This window comes from Clinocottus analis, unplaced genomic scaffold (assembly GCF_023055335.1).
Source record: "Clinocottus analis isolate CAN_PGR_092001 unplaced genomic scaffold, fCliAna1.0.p SCAF_10, whole genome shotgun sequence".
NCBI classification, from domain to species: Eukaryota; Metazoa; Chordata; class Actinopteri; order Perciformes; family Cottidae; genus Clinocottus; species Clinocottus analis.
Window position 1 is genome coordinate 18,450,787 of NW_027175821.1, and position 25,334 is coordinate 18,476,120.

Genomic DNA, 25,334 nt, shown 5'->3' on the forward strand with positions numbered 1-25,334 from the left:
CTGTTATAGTCGTACTTATCTTCGCCATCAAGAAGAACAAGCGCATTTGTTGTGACGGTAATAAAACTAACTTAACTGTTGATTTTGTACATTTTACTCTGTAAACATTAGTGCTGTTCCTTTACTTACTCCACTATTTCATCACCACTGCGCTGATTGTTCCTCATGTTATCATCTAGGTGCTGTTCTGCAAACAAATGCAGCGACAACAACCGCTGATCAGCAGGTGAGTCACTTTAAAGATGGATGTTTAGTTGGTACATTTAAGTTCAACCTAACAGTCCAGTAATGTGCTGCCTTATGTTTCTACAGGCAGATGAAGACTCGTTGGTTTATTCCGTGACAAACTTCACCAGAGGGAAAGCTAGCAGGAGTTTAAGGAGAGCTGAAGTCCAGAAGGAGAGCATCTACTCTGATGTCAGGGTTTTGGGATAAGAACAGTGAGGAAGGTAAGTGATGTGTGACATTAGGTGCCAGATATAGCAACATATATATTTCACCAGATACTTTTGACTTACCATTTTATTTCTGTAGTTGTTTTTCTTAAAGAACTGTCCCTTTTGTGGTCAAAAGTTTATATTCGAGTTGTTTGTGTGTTTCAGTCACTGTGTGTCCAACCATCCGGTGTGATAGGAGACTGCACGAGGCCTCGGCCTCTAAGCGCTGGCAGTCATGATTTTTCCCAACCACAGGGTGTCAGAAAACTTTCAACATGAAGAAACGGACTGACTCCTTCCTGTCCAGATTGTCTTAGAGAAAATAAGTCAAATATGGTTTATGTGTTGAAAAGGCCAAACGATTCATCCACAGGGTTGATACTGCTATGCTCACAGTTTTGAGACAAATATGAAACTAAATCAATTGATGTAATGAGTGCGATTGTTCGGATCATTGGGTAACCATGGTGAACGGGTGTTTCTTTGTCTTTTTAACCACGTCACACGTGCAGCTATTTCCTTCCTGAAAGTGGTTGAAGCAGCAACCACACTTGGCCTTTTGAGAGCAGCGATGTCCCCGTCACACTGAGAGACGTGAGGCTTTGTCCAGACCGAAGCATCTCAACTATCTAAAGGATTGAGAGGACAGTCGGTACACACATCCGTGTTCCTCGACGGCTCCTGCTCAGGCTTCACCTGTTTAGTCCCAGTCAGAGTCGGATGGATACTTTTGGTTTGTTCCATTTTTAGTCTGTTTCAGTTTCAATTTGCTCAAAGTGAAGCAGACCAAATAAAAACATTTTCACGAGGAGCATGTAGGAAGGAGTGAATTTCTTGTTGATCTCGATCACATCCTGTCTGCTCTCTTTGGCCCAGATGTTCATCAGACGCCTGCATTACGTTACATGTCATTTAGCTGACTCCTTGATCCAAAGCGACTTGCAGTAAGTGCATTCAACCATGAGTACAAGCTCAGAAGAAGAATCAGGAAAGTACAATTTCAATAAACTACAAAGTGCTGTCAGTAAGAGACATGTAAGTGCTATTAAAGTGCTGCTACTCCTTATTGAAGGTGTAGTCGAAAAAGATGTGTTTTTAGTTTGCGACGGAAGATGTAGACACTTTCTGTGGTCTGCAGAGCACAACAACTGCTGTCACACCCGTCCAGAAGAACCGCACCAGAGGTCTCTTCAAAGGACCGGAAAGCTAGCTGGTGAAAAAGACCTCAGAGACTTCGGTGACGGCCTGATCTATTTGATCATTCTATCTTTTCAAGCATCATGTTGACACGTTGTTCTGACAACTATACACATGCTACATGCATGCTACATGCATGCTACATCATATGTGGTTTAGATCCCTTCACTTTTCATTTAGTCGTCAAATTGACATTTTCACTTTTTACAGAATTGTTATAGAAACCAAGGTAATATCCTAAAATATACACATCTTAAATGCTTGTGCTGCAGTTTGGCATTCCTTTCCTTTATTCAAACAAACCACAACACCACAAAAGTGCAACTTTAAGACAGGAAATCTAGTTTTGAAACCTCCCTTCTGTGACTCTGACCCGTCTCCTCCGTCTCACATCATCACTTTTACTCTGTGAAAACCCAACGGAGATCAAGAGAACATCAGGATGATCTTTTCATGCATTACTCTGCTTCTGCTCCATCAAGGACGTAAGTGATGTTCAAACTATTTATGAGGAGTGTTTTGTAGGAGAAAGGTTTCTTTTTAAAAAAAAAATGATTTAGTACTTTCTAAAACTACATTATTCATATAAATACATGAACTCCATTGTCTTTTAATACAGATGCAGAGCTCTTGGTGACCACCGTTCAACTTGGTGAACCTGCAACCTTCACATGTGTTTTCGCTGATCCACAGTATAGCAACACACGGGTCAAGTGGTACCGGCAGAGAATTGGTGACACTCTCACTTTAATCACGATACTGACGAAAGGCACCGAACACGCTACGTTGAAGCAAGGGTTTCACGCCTCACACATGTATGCTAACAATACAGAAACCATGAGCACTCTGACCATCTTGAAGACGGTCGAAGAGGACGAGGCACTGTATCACTGTGCAGTCATTAACTGGAATAATGATCAGTGGAGTGGCACATATCTGTCTTTCGAAGGTAAGACAGATATGTGCCACTCTACACATCAGTAATGTGTAGAATCACAAATATCAGATGTTTTTTTTGTATTTCTTCAACATCTGCTTTTGACATTTTGAAGTTTCCTTTTTCGACGCTGCTTCGAACGTGAAGACGATGCAGACGACGTGTCACATGCTCCACTCTTGTGTTTGGTAGGAAACACTCGCAGGATGAGCGACTCTGCTGTTGTGCAGTGGCCGAGCGAGTCCGATGCAGTTCATCCGGGAGAGTCCGTGACTCTCCAGTGCTCGGTCCTCTCTGCCTTTGAGAAAAAGGCCTGTCCAGGTGAATATAGTGTGCACTGGTTTGGAGTCAGGTCAGATAAATCTCATCCAAACGTCATCTACAGTGGTGGAAGTGAACACGACGACTGTGAGAAGAGAAGTGACACTCGGAGGAGTTGTGTTCATCGCTTCTCCAAGAACGTCAGCTCCTCCGATGCTGGAACTTACTACTGTGCTGTCGCCACGTGCGGGGAGATACTGTTTGGAAATGGAACAAAACTGGACATCAAAGGTAACTTTAAGTTTTCATTTTTACCGAATGTCTCCTTGTTATTGCCACAGTAAATGCTCTAGGGTTGAAGAATACATGCACGCCTTAACAGCATGATATACTCTATATTGTGTATTAGTTTTTATGGCTGCACCATTCAATCAAATGGAAATCATTTTTACATTTCTAAATTCTGTGGCTTTTAACCATGTTTTGCAGTGCATTAGTTATTATTACTGGCAATGCAATGTGGTAAATTAGTTTAATAAAGGACATTTACATTCGTAAGTGTTTAGTGTTAATCAGAAGTAAAATAACATCCATACAGTTTGATTGTAAACACATACTTGTGACAAGTAAAATTCGATTTTCATTTAGTTTCACTAAAAGTCATTGTTTTGTTTTCATGTGTTAGAAACCGGCTTGTGGTGCTTTAGTGACAATGTCTTGCTGCTCCTGCCGTGTGCTGTGCTCGCTGTAAGTGTGACTGTCGCAGCAGTCCTCATCTACGCCATCAAGAAAAACAAGTGTGATTATTGCAATGATGAAGGTAATACAAGTTACCTCGCTATACCTCTCACATACACATGTCTATGTATGAATATTTTATCATCAGTGTGTTTATTTCATATCGTAGCTGCCGTTTCCCTCCTAGAAAATGTTGCAAAAAGGAATTTAAAGGTAAGATAAACTTATCCAAAAACACATGCAATGTGTCTTAATTGGATTTGTCTTCTCACATAGTTTGCAATACATTTCTCCAGAGAAATGAAGACGCGTGGGTGTATTCTACTGTCGTCTTCAATGTGATGAAATCTGCCAGCGGTGGAACGAGAGCCGAGGCAACAGAGAGAGAGAGGATCTACGCCGCTGTCAAGGCCTTGGGCTTGGATTAGCATGTCGAGGGGCTGTCTGACGTCAGCTGTTGCTGAGCGTGGTAGCTGCTGATCTTGCTTTAACGTTGTGGTCTCATGCTTAATGTAAACAGTAATAAGTGTACGTGGTCAAAGGCCTTTCATTCATCTGTGATGCCGTCACACCGATACTTTACTGGCACACAAACTTCCTGTCTTTGTCGTCTGGGTTATTTTTAGTCCTCTTTACCGTGATTAAACCTTTCTAAAATCAGACTTCTAAGAGTTATTTCATCCTAACTGTGATGTGGGGGACATTTAATGTGTAAAGTGGCCGCGTGAAGTGTGTTTGATTGTTTTCATTACTGTTGCTGGTTTTAATAAAATGCATGACGGGAAATGCTACTGCAGTCATAATGACATTAACAAGAATATAAAAACTTAAATCTGTGGCGTTGTCATGTAGCTATTTTTGTCTACAAAAAAGACCAAGAATAAGGCAGCATTCATATTGAGTTTGTGTTTACGTATAATAAAGATATTACAAGTCTGTGCATATTCCCTGTTGTCAATGTTATGAAATTGTTTCAGCAAACCATGTTGGTCTTTTCCGATATGATCACCTTACATCACAACATGTAAGAGACACATTTAACTATAATCATTGAATGTGATTGATCAGCTATTCATACTGGACCATCAATAGGAGTCAGACCGTAGTGGTTTACTGTGATCTGACTCCGTTAACTCAGTGGGTGGGTGTGAAGAGCAGGATGGCCCTTAGGGGGCACTATAGGGAAGAAATATCTGCATCGCTTTCATTTCGGTGGAAAAAAAGTAGATTCAGAGTGATTTACAAGAGAAATATTGGAAGAAAAGAAGTATAATCTTTCAATGGATATGGCACTGATGTGCAACATGTTTTATTTCAATTCAAGCTTTTCTCAGTCACACTAACGCCCGTACAAGCCGTCACACTCTGGTGTGCCGCCATTTCACACGCACAGAACATGCAAAGCCGAGTCCATCCCTCTGAAGACAGGTGGGCTTCAGGTCCCATGCAGGCCTCTGCCTACAGGTGGCGCTGTGTGTGGTAGTCGCACAGCAGAGTACACACACTCTGTTGGAGGCTCTCTGTTCTCCACTCGTGGCCCTTTTCGTGCAGAGAAATTCAGCGCTGCATAGTTAATTGCATCTCTGCCAGCATCCTGCGGACAATAACTGTCTATTAATATTACAGTTTCATTCGATCAGGACTGAAATAAGAAGAACAGTTCATCACAACCGAGCCCAGAATAGACATCAACCACATCAACAGCTGCATGCTGCAGCTTCTGATCCTGTATTGCACACGACATGTAGCAAGGGTGAACGTTGACCCTTATGTATTAAAAATAGTAAAACTGTCATAGTTTTGTTCCACTGTAGCCTAAAACTCAGGAAAAAAAATTATATATATATATATATATATATATATATATATATATATATATATATATATATATATAGTATAAATCTGTTAACTGTGAATGTGAATCAATGCCAGAAAGAAAAACCAGATGACTGGAGTCAGAATAATGCAACAGTTCAGACTCGAGAGGTAAACTATAGGTATCAAGCTTATGAACGTATTTACCAGCTCAGTTGATTGAAACACTGGCGACTCGTCATGTCCAGGATCTGCTGATGAAAGCAAAGCCTTCAGAAAGTGTGTGCACACTAGGAACTGCTGGTCACGTCTCAATGTGGCTTTTATCAAACTCACAATACCTCACGTTTGCTTCCCACTAAAAAAAACTTAACTAAAGCGATCAGTTCTCTCAGGAATTCAGAAAATATCACGTGCTTTTTATCACAAATTTAGCATGAAGCTGGAAATGTACTTTGTTTTCAGAGTTTACATTTACATTTACAAAATATATGCTGAGGTTATCAAATGTCTCTGTTTAAAGAGCAGAGGCATCCAGCGTGTTCAGCCTTCCTTCAAACACGTTTGCAAACAGAACATTTATTTTTAGAAACTCTCTCGTTCTAAGTTAATGCCTTTGAAACCAACGGCTGAATTAAGACCCATTTATTTATTACCGATTACTACCTACACCTGCTAAACAGGTGAAAAAGACAAGAAGATACAGAATAAAATGATTCAATAGCTCATGAACAAAAACAGAGAAACTGAAATGATAAATTAAGCGTACTCTTTTGATTCTGGAACAAGCGCATAAGTTAATATTTATTAAGTCCATGTGTATTTGGGGAACATACCTTTGCAATGTTCACAAACGCTCCTTCTATTTATGTATATAAGAAGGAGGAGGATCACAGTCACACAGCAGGCCACCAGGACTCCCAGCCCGACGACAACTGGTTCCAGTGGTGATCCTGGAATCAGAGAAATGTCCAAATAAAAACTACCTCGAGCAATATCAAGAGAACATTTAGAAATGCATGTTTTTTCTCCACAAGCGGCCTTCCATTTGTTGTAGTGAGGAGTTTTCATCATTTTTATTTCCTCTTGAACAAATGATGGGATCCACCAAAGGCACAAAAAAAAAGGTTTCGCCCTCAACTAACATGTAACATGTCAACGAGCTCTCCGACTTTGTCAGACTTAAAGCTACATATATACTAAGTGAAGCAACAATGAATAAAAATGTTAAACGCATTGTATACATTTGGATCTCATCAAATCGTATTAGCTTCAATGTTTAAAAAGTACTGAAGAATTTATTATTTCACATTTAAGACTTTAAAACGTACTTGTGTCCACTTTGGTTCCTCCACCAAACAGGATCTCTCCACATGCGGCCACAGCACAGTAGTACGTCCCAGCATCAGAGGAGTTGTGTATAGTTTTGGACAGACTGTACGCACAACTTCTTTCTTCTTGTGTGTCACTGTGAGTGAGAATGAAGCCTGGATGAGATTCTCCTGATCCAGATCTGAACCAGTGCACACTGTGTCCACCTGGACACTGGACTCTGTCCTCTTTGTTCTTGGAGAGAAGTGAACACTGGAGAGTCACTGAGCCGCCCGGCTGGACCGACTCATTGTGCGGACTCTGTTTCACGTAGAGAGACCTCTGATGATTACAACCTGTGTGATGCGGGTCACAAGACATCAGAGGAAATTATTGATCTTCATGAAAATAAATGTGGCTCAAACTCTGCAAGTAAAATATGTTTTACCTTTAACAGCCAAGAAGATGCCTTTGACAAAACTCTGATCAAAAGATGTTCCTTTGAAACAGAAATATGTTGCTTCGTCCTCTTTGCTGATATTTCTGATGGAAAGAAAATTCTGAGTCTTCCCCTCTGAGACTTTGAAACGTGAGTTGTCAAATTGCAGAGTAAGTTTTATGTTGGTAATAAATCCTTTCGCAATTGTTTGGACCATGAATCCAAGAGGCTGCTTGTACCAGTAAAAAAATCCTTCTTCGAAAACTGGACACTGCAACGTAACATTTCCACCAAGTTCAGCCAAAGTCAAAGAGACGTGTTGAGGAACCTCTGCAGTTTGAATCAGATCTGAAGAAAAGAGACAAATGCAAAAGAGTTTACAACACAAGACAAACAGTGGCCATCGTAGAACATCTTCAAGAAAGAGTATGACTTCTTCTTGTCTGGTAACAACTTTAACACAGTTCAAAATAAACAAGCATAATGTTTAAAGTTGCACTTACACACTGCACCAAGAAGAGTCAAAGCGGCCAGTCTTCCAACCATCGTTGTAGAAACACTTCTCTTGCACAGCGGAGGGGTTTGCAGTCAAATGAAAGATCGTCAGGAGGTGATCAAGGTGTGCGAAGTAGAAGTCCTAGTGATTGGTTAAAGAGCAGACAATGCGCATGCCCCTACATTTACCAAACCCATGATCATGTACTCTCTCCAATGACATGCAGATGGATTTTTGTTTGACTTTATTCTTGGACCAACAACATTTCCTGGTTAAAAAAACAAAAGAATTGCGTCAGGAGCTTTTATTTGTCTTTCACAATATGATGATTGACGATTCTACAGGACAGGATTTCTGTCTGGTGCAGTGTTTATGTTGAAAGTGTGTTTTTGTACAGGAATGTTTGCAAAATAATGTATTGAGTGAACATTTAGAGGGGACTACCACTGACTTTTTAGTCTCACAGACATTTGTAAAGGCAACTTTTAGTGAAAACTTCAATCAAAGCCGTATGCAAGAGCTGCACTGACAGACGGACCGTTTCTTTGACCAACCACTGAAGAGTTTACTTGGGAGGGACGAGCCTCTGCGTATCAACAGGATATGTGGTGAGGTTTGTGGTGCAAGAGGGGAAACGCTCCAAGACGCATCAGAAAGCTACTTTTCATTAACTATACCTGATGATCTTTTACATATTTGTATTTAATTGCAATTTTAAATGCAGGTCTTCAGCATGCACCGTGCTTCATGCTTTATTATTAATTATTTGTAGCTTATTTCCTCATTGCACTGTGCAGCTGAGCCTTCGTCTGTTCCTCTGCTCCTTCAGGCCTCTGGTTTGGCTTCTTGGAACTTGTTTAACAGCAAAGTTTGTGGTGGATGAAGTGGCTTCGTGGGTCGGTCCTCGTGCCGCGTGCATTGCGTCTCTCAACAACAACCAAAGAAAATGTAAACTTGGACAAGTGCACTAAAAACACTCACTTTCAACACATGATTTGAATTCTGAATCACTGGGCAGGTTTGGTTTTATAAAAGCCTTCTGCACCGTGACACTTATGACTACTGCATTGTGTTTACTTCACAACCCCATCACTCAGACAACAAGGTGAGAATGACAGGAAGTAGATGGGGTTTGACATCACACCTCACTTTGGCAGCCAACCCACAACCATGCTCAACTTTCCATGTGTCATTTGTTTGTCAGTGGTGATCATTAATGTCTATGTTTACTCATGCACACACACACTCATGAGAAACTACTGGCACCATACAAATGTAGTCAAGAATATTTATTATTTAATTGTTTATTTAGCAGGGACAATGCACATTACAGGATACAGAGATAAAATATTATTTATGGTAAAACAGACACAACATGAACACCAGAAACAAACAAAAGAAGAACACAATGTCACTCTCTGGTGCACCATCAGCAATGCATGTTGGGATAAACACACGCCAGTGTCTACAGACTGCTCTGCATTTCTTTTGAATACGTTTGAGATGTATTTGTACTGTGTTGAGTTGTGAAGTATCCCTTCTGTTGAATAACCCTGGAACACACAGGCGACTATGAAACTAAACGTGGTGTCAACATAGAGGACGCTGAACTCTTCCTGCTCATGAGTGTCAAAGACGTCAGAGTGGGCGGGTCTTGGCTGAGGAGGAGGAGGATCTGCATTTGTCCTGGTTGAAAGATCTCTGCTGGCTTCAGTCTCTGGTGAGACCAACAGCTGAGTGAACTTAAAGGGACACAAGTTGAGTCTGGATCTCACCACTCGGGCCTCGCAGACGTCTATGAACACCGTCAGTGTGAGGAGGCGAATGTGCAGAGGAATTATTCAGAGACATTCACACGGCGGATGTTTGTACTCAAATGGATTTTGAGCGTACTATTTATCTGTATCTTTGAAGAAACACAAGTCCAATACAATAAACAATGCACAACTAATCTCATGTAAAGATTAAAAACAAACATCAACATACACTTTATCCATATAATACATGTTGGCTTTCCAAAAATATCTCCAATCAGTGGATTTCACTTAAACAGAAATCAGTGCTGGTTGTTGATTCCTTTGACTGGTTCTTCTTCCTCTTCTCCCTCTTCTTCCTCTTCATCCTCTTCTTCCTGTTTTCACTGGGGATGAATCCAGAGATCGAGTCGTTCAGTACCTCTCAAATTAATAGTTTGAAAGAAGCTGTGACAACGAGTATCAGAGAGGCTTCCTGTATAACTTCCATGCATGTTTTAATTCAAGTTATATTCTTTGTCTTTGTAGTGTGTTTACCTTCAGTTCCTCGAGTAAACCAGGATGACAATCACAATCACGCAGAGAGCCAACAGTGTCCCGAGGATGATGATGACTGGATCCCGTCCTGGATGATGATGACTGGATCTCGTCCCTGAAGGCATTAAACTCTTTAATCCTTTTTTTCTATGAAGTCATCCATGACTTGTAGGTAACTCAATGGTAAATAGCTTAAATACTGCAGATTAACATTATTCATTTAATCAAATGTGTAATTTATCATAATGTGTAGTTTATATTTCAATTATGGAAGTTTATGAAATAGTTGAGATGATGTTATATCAGTCAAGAGAGGTTTTCAAGTCTGAATGTTGGGCACCTTTCAGGTAAACGTGTGAAGGAAAGAATAACTAGTTGTGAGATGATGAACGTGTTTAAAGTCATAATTTGCAGCATTTTACCAAAACAAATCTTGTTTTACTATTGTATAGCCTGATATGAAAAATAATCCCCTCAAACATCACTCTGACCCAGTAGCAGTGATCTCTGTGCTTCTGATCTCGCTGTGTTTGTGACATTGCAGCTCATCAAAGAGCCTTTGAGCGCCATGTCGGGTTGTCAAAAACCAAGCGCTTTGTCCGGATACAGAGCCACGAGCTCTCCTTTAGCGTCCGTATGATACAAAGCGGCCATTTCTGACAGCGTGGGATGAGAGCGGTTTGTTCCATCGGTGTGTTTTCGTGCGCTTCAGTGTTTCTCCTGCTCCTCTCGCTCTCCTCTGCTGTGCAGATGATGCTGTCTGTGTCAGAGAGGAGCCGAGTGAATGAAGTCTAGACTTCAGCTGCAGTCATTCAACATCCGGCAACGCAGCACCGCTGGTGTTGTGCCGAGGTGTGGGTCTGTTATCTTTTTGCTTTGAAACGTATCTGCCTTGAGCAAAAAGAAAATATCATATTTTTCTTATTTACTGCTTTGCTCTCTCTCTCTCTCTCTCTCTCTCTCTCTCTCTCTCTCTCTCTCTCTCTCTCTCCCAACATTGAACGCTGTGTGAGTTTAGGTTTAGTACAAGGTTTTGGTCTATTGAGCTATTTCCATATCCGGGTGTGGGGTGTAAATCATTGTACTTGTTAATATTCATTAAGTCTAGAAGTTATAATAAGTTATGCATAATTAACTGCATGGCCACTTTGAGTAACAGGCGGGTGCCGTCACCTTCGCGAGCTGTTAAGTTGGACCAACGTGGTTGTTTCCATCCTATTAGATCATCAAACCGCTCACGTTGGACCTTTTGTGTGATTCCAATATCTCAGCAGTTAGGTTAGAAAAACTAACAAGACCTTTTAGTTACTAAACTATGCTTTTTCAAAGATGATGTAAATACAATATATGAAACTACAACACTTGTAATACAACTGTAAAAACGTACTTGTGTCCACTTTGGTTCCTCCACCAAACAGGATCTCTCCACATGCGGCCACAGCACAGTAGTACGTCCCAGCATCAGAGGAGTTGTGTATAGTTTTGGACAGACTGTACGCACAACTTCTTTCTTCTTGTGTGTCACTGTGAGTGAGAATGAAGCCTGGATGAGATTCTCCTGATCCAGATCTGAACCAGTGCACACTGTGTCCACCTGGACACTGGACTCTGTCCTCTTTGTTCTTGGAGAGAAGTGAACACTGGAGAGTCACTGAGCCGCCCGGCTGGACCGACTCAGTGTGCGGACTCTGTTGCACGTAGAGAGACCTCTGATGATTACAACCTGTGTGATGCAGGTCACAAGACATCAGAGGAAATTATTGATCTTCATGAAAATAAATGTGGCTCAAACTCTCCAAGTAAAATATGTTTTACCTTTAACAGCCAAGAAGATGCCTTTGACAAAACTCTGATCAAAAGATGTTCCTTTGAAACAGAAATATGTTGCTTCGTCCTCTTTGCTGATATTTCTGATGGAAAGAAAATTCTGAGTCTTCCCCTCTGAGACTTTGAAACGTGAGTTGTTAAATTGCAGAGTAAGTTTCATGTTGGTATAAAATCCTTTTGCAATTGTTTGGATCAAGAATCCAAGAGGCTGCTTGTACCAGTAAAAAAATCCTTCTTCGAGAACTGGACACTGCAACGTAACATTTCCACCAAGTTCAGCCAAAGTCAAAGAGACGTGTTGAGGAACCTCCGCAGTTTGAATCAGATCTGAAGAAAAGAGACAAATGCAAAAGAGTTTACAACACAAGACAAACAGTGGCCATCGTAGAACATCTTCAAGAAAGAGTATGACTTCTTCTTGTCTGGTAACAACTTTAACACAGTTCAAAATAAACAAGCATAATGTTTAAAGTTGCACTTACACACTGCACCAAGAAGAGTCAAAGCGGCCAGTCTTCCAACCATCGTTGTAGAAACACTTCTCTTGCACAGCGGAGGGGTTTGCAGTCAAATGAAAGATCGTCAGGAGGTGATCAAGGTGTGCGAAGTAGAAGTCCTAGTGATTGGTTAAAGAGCAGACAATGCGCATGCCCCTACATTTACCAAACCCATGATCATGTACTCTCTCCAATGACATGCAGATGGATTTTTGTTTGACTTTATTTTTGGACCAACAACATTTCCTGGTTAAAAAAAACAAAAGAATTGCGTCAGAAGCTTTTATTTGTCTTTCACAATATGATGATTGACGATTCTACAGGACAGGATTTCTGTCTGGTGCAGTGTTTATGTTGAAAGTGTGTTTTTGTACAGGAATGTTTGCAAAATAATGTATTGAGTGAACATTTAGAGGGGACTACCACTGACTTTTTAGTCTCACAGACATTTGTAAAGGCAACTTTTAGTGAAAACTTCAATCAAAGCCGTATGCAAGAGCTGCACTGACAGACGGACCGTTTCTTTGACCAACCACTGAAGAGTTTACTTGGGAGGGACGAGCCTCTGCGTATCAACAGGATATGTGGTGAGGTTTGTGGTGCAAGAGGGGAAACGCTCCAAAACGCATCAGAAAGCTACTTTTCATTAACTATACCTGATGATCTTTTACATATTTGTATTTAATTGCAATTTTAAATGCAGGTCTTCAGCATGCACCGTGCATCATGCTGAACGTGAAAGGCAAAGAGGTGACCTTTGAGTCGACTAATTTCACTAAACAGTGATAACGTTGGACCCTGTTTCCATCTGCCCTGCTGGCACATCATGTACATCTGAGAACACGCTCACCAAAGATCAGTCGCCTTCTTTGAGTGCATGTTTCACTCTGATGTGCCTGTGGGCATATATATATATATATATATATATATATATATATATATATATATATATATATATATATGGGAGTGTATGTGGTATAAATAACTGATGTAGAGTAAGATCTTTGTCTGAGATCTGGTAGGATCAGAGAGTGTGTAGCACTCTTCTGTCCCTCAACAACCAAAGAAAATGTAAACTTGGACAAGTGCACTAAAAACATTCACTTTCAACACATGATTTGAATTCTGAATCACTGGGCAGGTTTGGTTTTATAAAAGCCTTCTGCACCGTGACACTTATGACTACTGCATTGTGTTTACTTCACAACCCCATCACTCAGACAACAAGGTGAGAAGTTTACTCTTGCACACACACACTCATGAGAAAATACTGGCACCATACAAATGTAGTCAAGAATATTTATTATTTAATTGTTTATTTAGCAGGTGAAATTAACATTACAGGTTACAGAGATAAAATATTATTCATGGTGAAACAGACACAACATGAACACCAGAAACAAACAAAAGAAGAACACAATGTCACTCTCTGGTGCACCATCAGCAATGCATGTTGGGATAAACACAAGCCAGTGTCTACAGACTGCTCTGCATTTCTTTTGAATACGTTTGAGATGTATTTGTACTGTGTTGAGTTGTGAAGTATCCCTTCTGTTGAATCACCCTGGAACACACAGGCGACTATGAAACTAAACGTGGTGTCAACATAGAGGACGCTGAACTCTTCCTGCTCATGAGTGTCAAAGACGTCAGAGTGGGCGGGTCTTGGCTGAGGAGGAGGAGGATCTGCATTTGTCCTGGTTGAAAGATCTCTGCTGGCTTCAGTCTCTGGTGAGACCAACAGCTGAGTGAACTTAAAGGGACACAAGTTGAGTCTGGATCTCACCACTCGGGCCTCGCAGACGTCTATGAACACCGTCAGTGTGAGGAGGCGAATGTGCAGAGGAATTATTCAGAGACATTCACACAGCGGATGTTTGTACTCAAATGGATTTTGAGCGTACTATTTATCTGTATCTTTGAAGAAACATAAGTCCAATACAATAAACAATGCACAACTAATCTCATGTAAAGATTAAAAACAAACATCAACATACACTTTATCCATATAATACATGTTGGCTTTCCAAAAATATCCCCAATCAGTGGATTTCACTTCAACAGAAATCAGTGCTGGTTGTTGATTCCTTTGACTGGTTCTTCTTCCTCTTCTCCCTCTTCTTCCTCTTCATCCTCTTCTTCCTGTTTTCACTGAGGATGAATCCAGAGATCGAGTCGTTCAGTACCTCTCAAATTAATAGTTTGAAAGAAGCTGTGACAACGAGTATCAGAGAGGCTTCCTGTATAACTTCCATGCATGTTTTAATTCAAGTTATATTCTTTGTCTTTGCAGTGTGTTTACCTTCAGTTCCTCGAGTAAACCAGGATGACAATCACAATCACGCAGAGAGCCAACAGTGTCCCGAGGATGATGATGACTGGATCCCATTCTGAAAGCATTAAACTCTTTAATCCTTTTTTTCTATGAAGTCATCCATGACTTGTAGGTAACTCAATGGTAAATAGCTTAAATACTGCAGATTAATATTATTCATTTAATCAAATGTGTAATTTATCATAATGTGTAGTTTATATTTCAATTATGGAAGTTTATTAAATAGTTGAGATGATGTTATATCAGTCGAGAGAGGTTTTCAAGTCTGAATGTTGGGCACCTTTCAGGTAAACGTGTGAAGGAAAGAATAACTAGTTGTGAGATGATGAACGTGTTTAAAGTCATAATTTGCAAATATTTGCAAAAATATTTTTTTACTACTGTATAGCCTGATATGAAAAACAATCCCCTTCAAACATCACTCTGACCCAGTAGCCAATCAGACTTATAGTCAGAGCTGCTAAGAGCACAATCACAACTGTGTTGGCCTTCTGCAAATCCCACTTGTTGGGTGCTGAAATTATGCAGAAATGAGCATATTATTAAAGTTAACAACTATTTTGACAAGAGGTACAATTGCTTTGTAATACTTGATCTACATGGATTCAAAGGTAATCTTTATTAATGATTTATTTGGAAATGTTTGGCCCTTACCTTTAATGTCCAGTTTTGTTCCTTTTCCAAATAAGATCTCTCCACATGTGACCACAGCGCAGTGAAGAGTCCCGGCATCAGAGGAGCTGACGTTCTGAGAGAAGCTGTACACACATTTATCCTCAGGACGTTTCTCACATGCAGTTCTGTTTCCATGAACATACATTAAACTGGGAGGAGAGTCATCTGATCCGGCTCTGAACCAGAACACCCTCTGTTCTCCTGGACACGCTTTCTTCTCAGAGTCTGAGAGGACTGAACACTGCAGAGTCACTGAGTCTCCTGGACGGACCGGATCAGACGTACGGTCCTGGAGGACAGCAGTGATACCAGGTTCTGGTCCTGGGAAATGATGATAATGATAATAAACATTGTTAAAAATTATTGTTTATACAAACACTGTTCTATAAATATCAAACATGTACTATATTTATATATGAACACACACAAACACACACACACACACACACACACACACACATATAGGGAATTTAAACATAAAACTGCTAAACAATATTTACCTCCAATTCTCAGAAATGTTCCATTCAAAAATGTCATCTCAATGCTGTCTATTTGTAGACAATAGTACAGTCCAGCATCGCTGAGCTTTGCTTCACGAATATGAAGCAGAAATGTTCCAGGTTCTTGTTTTGCTGTAATGCGAGGAGTCTTATTAACAACATCAAAATCAAAAGTGAATGTTCCTCCCAAGACATCAGGTAAGTTTCCAGAAACAAGTCTGATCCAAAACAAGGTTCCTCTGAGCACAGATGTGTCGCGAGCACAAGTCAGAGTCACATTGTGTCCAACACCAACAGTCTTTGTTTCAGAGATCTGATCATCTGTGCATCCTGAAAATATCAGAGGAACACAGATCAGTGATTAATGACAGAAAAAGAATCAGGTATGTCCTGCTAAATTACTGTGAAAACATGACCATAATATAAATGTGTATCCAAAGTAAATCTGACATTTCTACTCGTACTTACGCCCCACTCTGAGAATCAGCAGTAAATAAAATATGGTCATCATTTTCTTGTGAATCCACTTGAGAGTGCAGTTAAAATAAACCATATTAGAAGATGGCATGCCTTAATGTAATCATATGACGTGGGAGGGACCAGTTTCAGAGCAATCTGATTGGTCTCTCAATATTTTCCAACCGTAACACATGAAACAACTCCATCAGCGCACATTTGGTTCATGGTGGCTTCTACAGCTGATAGAGTCAATGTAACATATGGTTTCCAGAAACCCTGAAGTGAAGCAGACACGTTGTTTTTGAGATTCATGGTTGAGATATTATCTCTGTCCAGAATACACTTAGCCATTTCCTCCCCTCATGTTTAAGCTGTGGTAAGTTAGACCACAATAAAGACATTGTGAAAGTTAAGATCATCAAAATGACACATTTACAAGATTTAAGGGGAATCCAGCAATGACGTATTCTCCATTCCCAAAATGTCGGGGAACTTGCAAAAGTCAAATATCATAATAAAAAAGAAGAGTGGTCAAAATTGAAGGAGCAGAGACAAAGACGTCCTGATTCTTTCTTCCAACAACGAGCTCCAAAAACACTGGATCCTACATTTTTTATATTTATATTTTTTTACCTTTTATTTAACCAGGTAAAATCCATTGAGAACCAATTCTCATTTACAATGACGACCTGGCCAAGAGGCAGCAGCACAGTCCACACAAGTGACACAAACAGCAAGACAGTGTGACACATGAGAAAATGACTAAACACAACATGGGTCAATCTATAAGCACTACGTACACACAAAGGTGGATAACTGGATGTTCTTTGTAAAAATGGAAGAGAGAGAGAAGTGAGGGCTGGTCAGCAAGTACAGCTGTAAACTGTGACTTGTTGCAGCTTTTGTTTGAACATGTTGAGAGAGGTGAGAGCTGTTAGTTTGAGTGTTTTGTAGTGACTTTCAGTCATTTTCAGTGGCAACATGAAAGGCGTTTTAGACCAAACATAGTACGCACTTTTGGAATGATGAGACTAATGAAGTCACTGGATCTTAAACGGTGATTACTGTTAGAAATGTGCAGAAGTTTTGAGAGGTAGTGAGGGGTCGTTCCTTAAATGGATTTGTAGACCACGAGCAGTTTGTGTTGTGGCCGCCTGGTGTGGAGGGAGGAACAATCCACCAGTCTGTAAAGATCAGTGGTGAGTGGTGAAGGGTGCACATGTGGCGAAACCGAGTGTGTCAGTTTTCTGAGGGTAGTCTTTGATGCCATTTTATAAAATGATATCGCCGTAGTCAAATAGAGGAAGGATGGTCGTACTCACAAGGGTGAATTTGTGAAGGAGGCCTTGTTTCGAAACAGGAAACCCAGAAGGTTATTGATGTGTATGTTAAATGAGAGCGATGATTCTTTAAACTCAAAAGCTCCGTATTGCAGGATTTGAGTTATACATTTCTCTCCAAACCGGAGTTTGCATGTTCCCCCGTGTCAGCGTTCCCTGCGGGTTCTCCGGCTTCCTGTCACAGTCCAAAGACATGCAGCTCAGATTATTTGGGCTCTAAATTGCCCGTCGGTGTGAACGTGAGCGTGAATGATTCAGTGTGGTTACATGCATTCGAATTACTGGCTTAATCGGATTGAAATCGAATTATCCCGTTCATGTAAACACCTTTATTCGAATAACTGCGGTCCGACTACGATCCGATTAACACCCCTGGATAACTCGATCCGACTGGGTTGATAATTCGGACATCCCGGCATGTAAACGGTGAATTGGATTAGGAACTGGACTATGCGCCTTAGCGCATGATCAAGATCCCGCTGCCCTCTCCCTCCCTCCCTCCCAGGTCGTGGCCCAGAAGTCGAAAGAGACGATAAATTGTCACTGCCGGGAGCCGGCCGGCAGAAACAAACAAACATAAAAGTCGGGTTACAAGTCGATACTACCTTCGGTGGGTGTCTCTGCTAGCTCCCTGCTGTAGCCAGCTAGCGCTGCTGCTAGTTCCCTGTTTGCTCTCCGCTAGCTCCCCGAAAACCACCAAAGGGAGCGGGGTTCTCTCCATTATGAAGAGGTCAAGCGGATGTAACCAGAATAATTTAATCTGGGATCTTAATTATTATGTTTGAACTATGTTACTGTCCCCTTCAGTGAGGTCGACAGGTTGTCACGCAGCCGTTTTTCTCTGTACACAGAAAACAGCTAGGAGAGTCAATCTTTTCCGTAATATACAATCTTTGTTACTAAATGTACAAAGATCGATAGAAGTGATAATCCATCTCTTAATAGAGGATCTTTGTTTTTTTATGTCTGCATTTCAGTACGGTAGGAGTTATGAGGAGGAAAAGATTAGTTTGATTCCGACAGAGAAAAGTTAGTAACTTTAAATTGAGTGTTGAACGACGAGTCATTGAAGAGCTGCAGTTTCGCCCAGAGATACTGAGAACTTTGAACATTTGATATCCTGGTGAGTTGGTTGACGTTAAATGCTTTTACCGTTGTGTGTTAGCTTCGTTAGCAAGAATGTTCGGTGATATGTTGAAGTAAATTGTGTATTCTACTAAAACCAGTCAGGATAAATCTGAACGGGATACAAAAAACATTTATGAAGGTGTAATGCTTGTAATTAAATGCATTGAGTTTTGTATGTTTGCTAATTAGTTGCTATATTGTGTGTGATGTTTGCAGCCATGCGGTCTGCAGGCCCAGTTGAATGAGTTGTATTAGTAATGAACTATTGTCCTGCGCATGTGCATAGGCTGGTTTTTTTGTATAGCTTCTTCGTTGGAACCAGAGGTGTCGTCCATCCACCGTCCTGCATGCCATCACTCACCCCATCTTCATTCATCTCACCATCTACCTTCACCTGAAGAAATCTTCATCTCAACCGGACATCACAGTTCACCTGGAGTCCATTTCGCGGGACATTGTTTGTGCACAGGAGGGGGCGGTAGGACATTTGAGATCTCAGGTTTTGATTTGAATGATCAATTGTTGTATTATTGGTTGTCCTATTGTTATCTAATTAAACCTGCTGTTGTGCGCGTAATTCGGGGTGGATCTTTCTTGTCAGTGCAGCCGTCAGACGAGTGACATATTAACCAATCTCCTCATCGAACCTGAATGAAATTTAGATATTCCCCCAATCTTCTGTCAATTCTGCACTGTCTCTAAAGCGACACCTGCAGAGGGGTTACACGGAGATGGCTGTATCACCACAAGATGTAATGAAAACAGCGCCACCTATCGTATTGGATATGACATGCTTTGGGTCAATGATTCGATTTATTCACTGCCATGTATATTAGAATAAGAGCAGTTGCCCCGAACGAGAGCATAGTCCGACTAAACCAAGGTTCTAATTAATATCATCATGTAAACACACTGAGTGTCTCTATTTGTGTTCCCTGTGATAAACTGGCAACCTGTTGAGGGTGAAGCCTGCCTTTCGCCCGATGTCAGCCCTGATGTCAGCCCTGCAACCCTGAATAGGAAAAGCAGTTTGGATAATGAAATGGAATTTCTCTCCAAACCCACAGATGGATGTAAATAACTCATTACAGACAAGTCCAATATGAATGTGTCTCCAAAGAGAACCAGACACAATCACTGCCACTTATTAAGTTGGTTTATGGCCTTTGAGTATAAATACATGTCATTTATCTGTAAATATGTATGTCTGTCTTTCTGTCTGCATCACTTATTTGATTTGTGCAAAAAAGATGCTTTCAGTCGTTTGCCAGTGATACACAAAGAATGAAAAGACAGATTAATTGTTGTGCGAGCTAGTCAATCATCAATGTTGACCCGCCCTCTCCTGGTTGACATTCCCACAATAACAAAGACACCTGACATTTTAATGCAGCCGGTACAACGCCACAAACTCCAGCAATAAGATAACTATCCAAACAGGGTTAAAATAATTAAAAAGACAACCTATCTATCTGCAGCGTGTAACTGACACTTTCATAGCGTTTGTTAGAGCAGCTCGTTGTGGTTTGCGGACTTCATTTAGGTTTTTTTTTGTATTACACGCTTTGTACTTTCACACACAGACAGACACACATTCACAGTCATCACTGACGAACAAATGATGCGTGGAAACTTTGGCATTGTTGTGGCAGGGTCGAACGTGTCAGTACAAACCTACTTTCCTCACTCCGCTTTAGCCTCAGGAAGCTGGGCTTGACTTATATTCACACTAACATACTAACACACTTGTGTTTCATGATGGCTACTAATGTCACATGAACTTACAGGAAAAGGTAAAGGGTTCAGGAGGGACGGACAAATGCACCAAGTCACGCGATCCCATGAGCTCTGTTCATTAGTAGTTGCTGTCAGAGGGGGAGGTGCTAATCATTCACTGGTCTATTTGTCAAAGCAGATTTATTTTTAACCTTCCTCTTGAGTTAAGTTTGCCTGATTATCTGCAAATAGGTGAGCGAGTGTTGCTTAAGTCTCTGCCTTGAAGGTTTGTCAAAGGGTGTAAAAATGTCCCACCACAGCTTGTGTCTGTCTGTGCAGCTGTTGCATGCAGCGTTGCTGGTTCTTCTCGCTTCATGCAGAAGGCATTTACAAAGTGCTGCGAGACCAGAAAGAATGACGGGTTTATTCAATTGAGTAGTTGTCCACTTACATGTTTTACATTGTGTATGTTACAACATGGAAACTAACTGTGCCTACAACCTAAAATGCACTGATGTGTTTTTGTCAGCTTTGCTGTACAGTCGTGGGAGGTTATGGGTGACAGCTACACAGCAGTTCATCGGTGAAGACCACAGACAGTCGGCTATTTGATCTCTCACTTTCTGTTTGAATGTGCACATGCATTTCAAAGCAAACATTTAGACTCGGAAAACAACGGCAAGTTAAAAAAAGAGGAAATGACAAATGAACCAAACTATTTCAGAGTGCTGCCAAGACCATGAAGATATCAAGACCAAGAGGCGCTAATGAAGTAAAGAAGGTCATGAGATGGATGATGAAGAAGTCCATCGTGCTCTTTGTGGCTTTGGCCAAATTTTGTTTCACCTTTCCACGCAACTGTCATTAAAACCTGCAGGCTACCAGCTACGCTGAAGCTAATGCTGTTTCAGAAGTCCTCCTTTTCACCTCTTAGTGTTGACTGGATGTCCAAATTTAGACAATTATCAAAAGTGCATGAAGTATCACTGTAAAACTGGACTCCAGCCGTCGGAACGAGCTGTTGTTGGCCATAAATGGCTCCATTGTGTAAACCAACCGCTCAGTAAGTCACAGGTTTGTTTTCGGAGGCAAGTTACGGCTCAGCTTGCACGACTTCTCGCGATATTGTAAGATCATGCGAGATCTTGTCAGGCTTCAAGTAAAGCGTTTGTGCCCAAACCATTGTGGCTTTGACCAATCAGCATCCTGAGAGGCACCACGGAGGGCCAAATTGTTCAAAACAACAATTCTAATCAATTACATTAATTCTGAATAGGGGCTTGGCCTCGTTACATCAGATCTGGAGAATATTTCTTCAGTGAAAGAAGAACAAAGAACAGCACTGAAGGCATTTCTCAAAGGAGAAGGTGTTTGTTCTCGACTGACGGTGAGAAACAGATCACCAATCACCGACAGAGTACTTTTTGAAAGTGCCTGCTCTTTTCCAAACAATGACGGCTTCGCAGATTGTTCAGTGTAACAAACCATGTGGCAGCCTAATTGAGGGCGAGTTGTGGATTTTTTGGTTGACCAGTAGAATACCATCGAAACGGGCAGGAAATGGAAAACGTGGATTGTGTGACCTGTGTGCATGCTATCAAAATGAATAAACACATTTCTACACACCACAACCTTTAAATACACACGTGCAGTCAAGAAGTCAGTACTTGCTCTTAAAAAAGGAAAAACACAATGGCTATAAAAAATGAAAAAAATGGCAATGAATTGAGTCATGCGATCTAAATAAAGACACTGTATTGAAATACAACACATACTAGAACATGTAGATTTTCCCATCCAATGAAAAAATTTGCCGAATGAAGGAGGAAGGTCACTTTCTATAGCTCAGCCCATCATATACTTTGACTATGTTCCACTTGGTTGTGTGACATCAGTAGTGCAAGACAAGAGTGCTGCACCACAATGAACTCGGGACTGGCTGCTTTAGTCCTACTTTGTACAGTTTGTAAGTACAATTCTTAACTACTTTGAGAAGACACGACCATGTAATAATCTTTTGAAGAGTAAACACTTTACTTGACCTATTTACTTATCGTGTGCTGTCACGCTGTTACTGTCTGTCTCTTTTCTTCAGATGTGATTCAAACTGCAGAGGTTCCTCAACACGTCTCTTTGACTTTGGCTGAACTTGGTGGAAATGTTACGTTGCAGTGTCCAGTTTCTGAGATGGAAGGCAAATTATTTTACTGGTACAAGCAGCCTCTGGGAAATATACTTCAACAAGTCATGGCTGTTATTCGTCGCAAAATGACAGTTAGTGAAAAATTTGACAACTCACGCTTCACATTAAAATATGAGAAGACTCAGATTTCTCTAACCATCAGAAATATCAGAAAAGAGGACGAAGCAACATACTTCTGTATCAATGTCGGTGCATTTTCATCCAGTTTTGTCAAAGGCATCTTCTTGGCTGTTAAAGGTAAAACATATTTTACTTGTAGAGTTTGAGCCACATTTATTTTCATGAAGATCAATAATTTCCTCTGATGTCTTGTGACCCGCATCACACAGGTTGTAATCATCAGAGGTCTCTCTACGTGCAACAGAGTCCGCACACTGAGTCGGTCCAGCCGGGCGGCTCAGTGACTCTCCAGTGTTCACTTCTCTCCAAGAACAAAGAGGACAGAGTCCAGTGTCCAGGTGGACACAGTGTGCACTGGTTCAGATCTGGATCAGGAGAATCTCATCCAGGCTTCATTCTCACTCACAGTGACACACAAGAAGAAAGAAGTTGTGCGTACAGTCTGTCCAAAACTATACACAACTCCTCTGATGCTGGGACGTACTACTGTGCTGTGGCCGCATGTGGAGAGATCCTGTTTGGTGGAGGAACCAAAGTGGACACAAGTACGTTTTTACAGTTGTATTAAAAGTGTTGTAGTTTCATATATTGTATTTACATCATCTTTGAAAAAGCATAGTGTAGTAACTAAAAGGTCTTGTTAGTTTTTCTAACCTAACTGCTGAGATATTGGGATCACACAAAAGGTCCAACGTGAGCGGTTTGATGATCTAATAGGATGGAAACAACCACGTTGGTCCAACTTAACAGCTCGCGAAGGTGACGGCACCCGCCTGTTACTCAAAGTGGCCATGCAGTTAATTATGCATAACTTATTATAACTTCTAGACTTAATGAATATTAACAAGTACAATGATTTACACACCACACCTGGATATGGAAATAGCTCAATAGACCAAAACCTTGTACTAAACCTAAACTCACACAGCGTTCAATGTTGGGAGAGAGAGAGAAAGAGAGAGAGAGAGAGAGAGAGAGAGAGAGAGAGAACAAAGCAGTAAATAAGAAAAATATGATATTTTCTTTTTGCTCAAGGCAGATACGTTTCAAAGCAAAAAGATAACAGACCCACACCTCGGCACAACACCAGCGGTGCTGCGTTGCCGGATGTTGAATGACTGCAGCTGAAGTCTAGACTTCATTCACTCGGCTCCTCTCTGACACAGACAGCATCATCTGCACAGCAGAGGAGAGCGAGAGGAGCAGGAGAAACACTGAAGCGCACGAAAACACACCGATGGAACAAACCGCTCTCATCCCACGCTGTCAGAAATGGCCGCTTTGTATCATACGGACGCTAAAGGAGAGCTCGTGGCTCTGTATCCGGACAAAGCGCTTGGTTTTTGACAACCCGACATGGCGCTCAAAGGCTCTTTGATGAGCTGCAATGTCACAAACACAGCGAGATCAGAAGCACAGAGATCACTGCTACTGGGTCAGAGTGATGTTTGAGGGGATTATTTTTCATATCAGGCTATACATTAGTAAAACAAGATTTGTTTTGGTAAAATGCTGCAAATTATGACTTTAAACACGTTCATCATCTCACAACTAGTTATTCTTTCCTTCACACGTTTACCTGAAAGGTGCCCAACATTCAGACTTGAAAACCTCTCTCGACTGATATAACATCATCTCAACTATTTTATAAACTTCCATAATTGAAATATAAACTACACATTATGATAAATTACACATTTGATTAAATGAATAATGTTAATCTGCAGTATTTAAGCTATTTACCATTGAGTTACCTACAAGTCATGGATGACTTCATAGGAAATAAGTATTAAAGAGTTTAATGCCTTCAGGGACGAGATCCAGTCATCATCATCCAGGACGGGATCCAGTCATCATCATCCTCGGGACACTGTTGGCTCTCTGCGTGATTGTGATTGTCATCCTGGTTTACTCGAGGAACTGAAGGTAAACACACTGCAAAGACAAAGAATATAACTTGAATTAAAACATGCATGGAAGTTATACAGGAAGCCTCTCTGATACTCGTTGTCACAGCTTCTTTCAAACTATTAATTTGAGAGGTACTGAACGACTCGATCTCTGGATTCATCCCCAGTGAAAACAGGAAGAAGAGGATGAAGAGGAAGAAGAGGGAGAAGAGGAAGAAGAACCAGTCAAAGGAATCAACAACCAGCACTGATTTCTGTTTAAGTGAAATCCACTGATTGGAGATATTTTTGGAAAGCCAACATGTATTATATGGATAAAGTGTATGTTGATGTTTGTTTTTAATCTTTACATGAGATTAGTTGTGCATTGTTTATTGTATTGGACTTGTGTTTCTTCAAAGATACAGATAAATAGTACGCTCAAAATCCATTTGAGTACAAACATCCGCCGTGTGAATGTCTCTGAATAATTCCTCTGCACATTCGCCTCCTCACACTGACAACTCAACACAGTACAAATACATCTCAAACATATTCAAAAGAAATGCAGAGCAGTCTGTAGACACTGGCTTGTGTTTATCCCAACATGCATTGCTGATGGTGCACCAGAGAGTTACATTGTGTTCTTCTTTTGTTTATTTCTGGTGTTCATGTTGTGTCTGTTTTACCATAAATAATATTTTATCTCTGTAACCTGTAATG

General features: G+C 40.8%; 3 protein-coding genes and 1 pseudogene across 3 annotated transcripts; 2 read left to right on the forward strand and 2 right to left on the reverse strand.

Annotated features, from left to right (window-relative positions):
- The first annotated feature begins 2,076 nt into the window (after positions 1 to 2,076).
- On the forward strand, positions 2,077 to 3,998 carry LOC137794706 (uncharacterized). The gene is made up of 6 exons (XM_068591681.1): positions 2,077 to 2,119; positions 2,254 to 2,583; positions 2,764 to 3,123; positions 3,518 to 3,652; positions 3,740 to 3,783; positions 3,867 to 3,998. Exons 1-6 carry the CDS (start codon positions 2,077 to 2,079, stop codon positions 3,996 to 3,998), a joined length of 1,044 nt encoding a protein of 347 aa, XP_068447782.1.
- A 957-nt stretch (positions 3,999 to 4,955) lies between these two features.
- LOC137794715 (uncharacterized) lies at positions 4,956 to 7,681 on the reverse strand. Its single transcript, XM_068591693.1, has 6 exons — positions 7,639 to 7,681; positions 7,145 to 7,483; positions 6,717 to 7,052; positions 6,222 to 6,338; positions 5,593 to 5,636; positions 4,956 to 5,164 (listed from the first exon to the last, which is right to left on the reverse strand). Exons 1-6 carry the CDS (start codon positions 7,679 to 7,681, stop codon positions 5,006 to 5,008), a joined length of 1,038 nt encoding a protein of 345 aa, XP_068447794.1. The 3' UTR covers positions 4,956 to 5,005.
- Positions 7,682 to 9,202: 1,521 nt separating this feature from the next.
- LOC137794721 (uncharacterized) lies at positions 9,203 to 17,750 on the reverse strand. The gene is made up of 8 exons (XM_068591707.1): positions 17,679 to 17,750; positions 15,757 to 15,904; positions 15,447 to 15,577; positions 15,236 to 15,329; positions 11,738 to 12,076; positions 11,310 to 11,645; positions 9,923 to 10,037; positions 9,203 to 9,771 (listed from the first exon to the last, which is right to left on the reverse strand). The coding sequence occupies exons 1-7, from the start codon at positions 17,748 to 17,750 to the stop codon at positions 9,925 to 9,927; spliced, it is 1,233 nt and encodes a 410-aa protein (XP_068447808.1). The 3' UTR covers positions 9,203 to 9,771; positions 9,923 to 9,924.
- Positions 17,751 to 22,449: 4,699 nt separating this feature from the next.
- On the forward strand, positions 22,450 to 25,245 carry LOC137796226 (immunoglobulin kappa light chain-like; annotated as a pseudogene).
- The last annotated feature ends 89 nt before the right edge of the window (positions 25,246 to 25,334 follow it).

Coding starts and splice junctions, on each gene's coding strand:
- LOC137794706 (XM_068591681.1), top strand. CDS start 2,077: ATGATCTTTTCATGCATTACTCTGCTTCTGCTCCATCAAGGAC. Junction 3,124..3,517: donor AACAAAACTGGACATCAAAG/GTAACTTTAAGT, acceptor TTCATGTGTTAG/AAACCGGCTTGTGGTGCTTT. Junction 3,784..3,866: donor TTGCAAAAAGGAATTTAAAG/GTAAGATAAACT, acceptor ACATTTCTCCAG/AGAAATGAAGACGCGTGGGT.
- LOC137794715 (XM_068591693.1), bottom strand. CDS start 7,681: ATGGTTGGAAGACTGGCCGCTTTGACTCTTCTTGGTGCAGTGT. Junction 5,637..6,221: donor CGTTTGTGAACATTGCAAAG/GTATGTTCCCCA, acceptor TTTCATCAGCAG/ATCCTGGACATGACGAGTCG. Junction 5,165..5,592: donor TGTTTCAATCAACTGAGCTG/GTAAATACGTTC, acceptor TATTGTCCGCAG/GATGCTGGCAGAGATGCAAT.
- LOC137794721 (XM_068591707.1), bottom strand. CDS start 17,750: ATGTCTTTGGACTGTGACAGGAAGCCGGAGAACCCGCAGGGAACGCTG. Junction 15,905..17,678: donor GGGGGAACATGCAAACTCCG/GTTTGGAGAGAA, acceptor GTTGTTAATAAG/ACTCCTCGCATTACAGCAAA. Junction 15,578..15,756: donor AACATTTCTGAGAATTGGAG/GTAAATATTGTT, acceptor ATCATTTCCCAG/GACCAGAACCTGGTATCACT.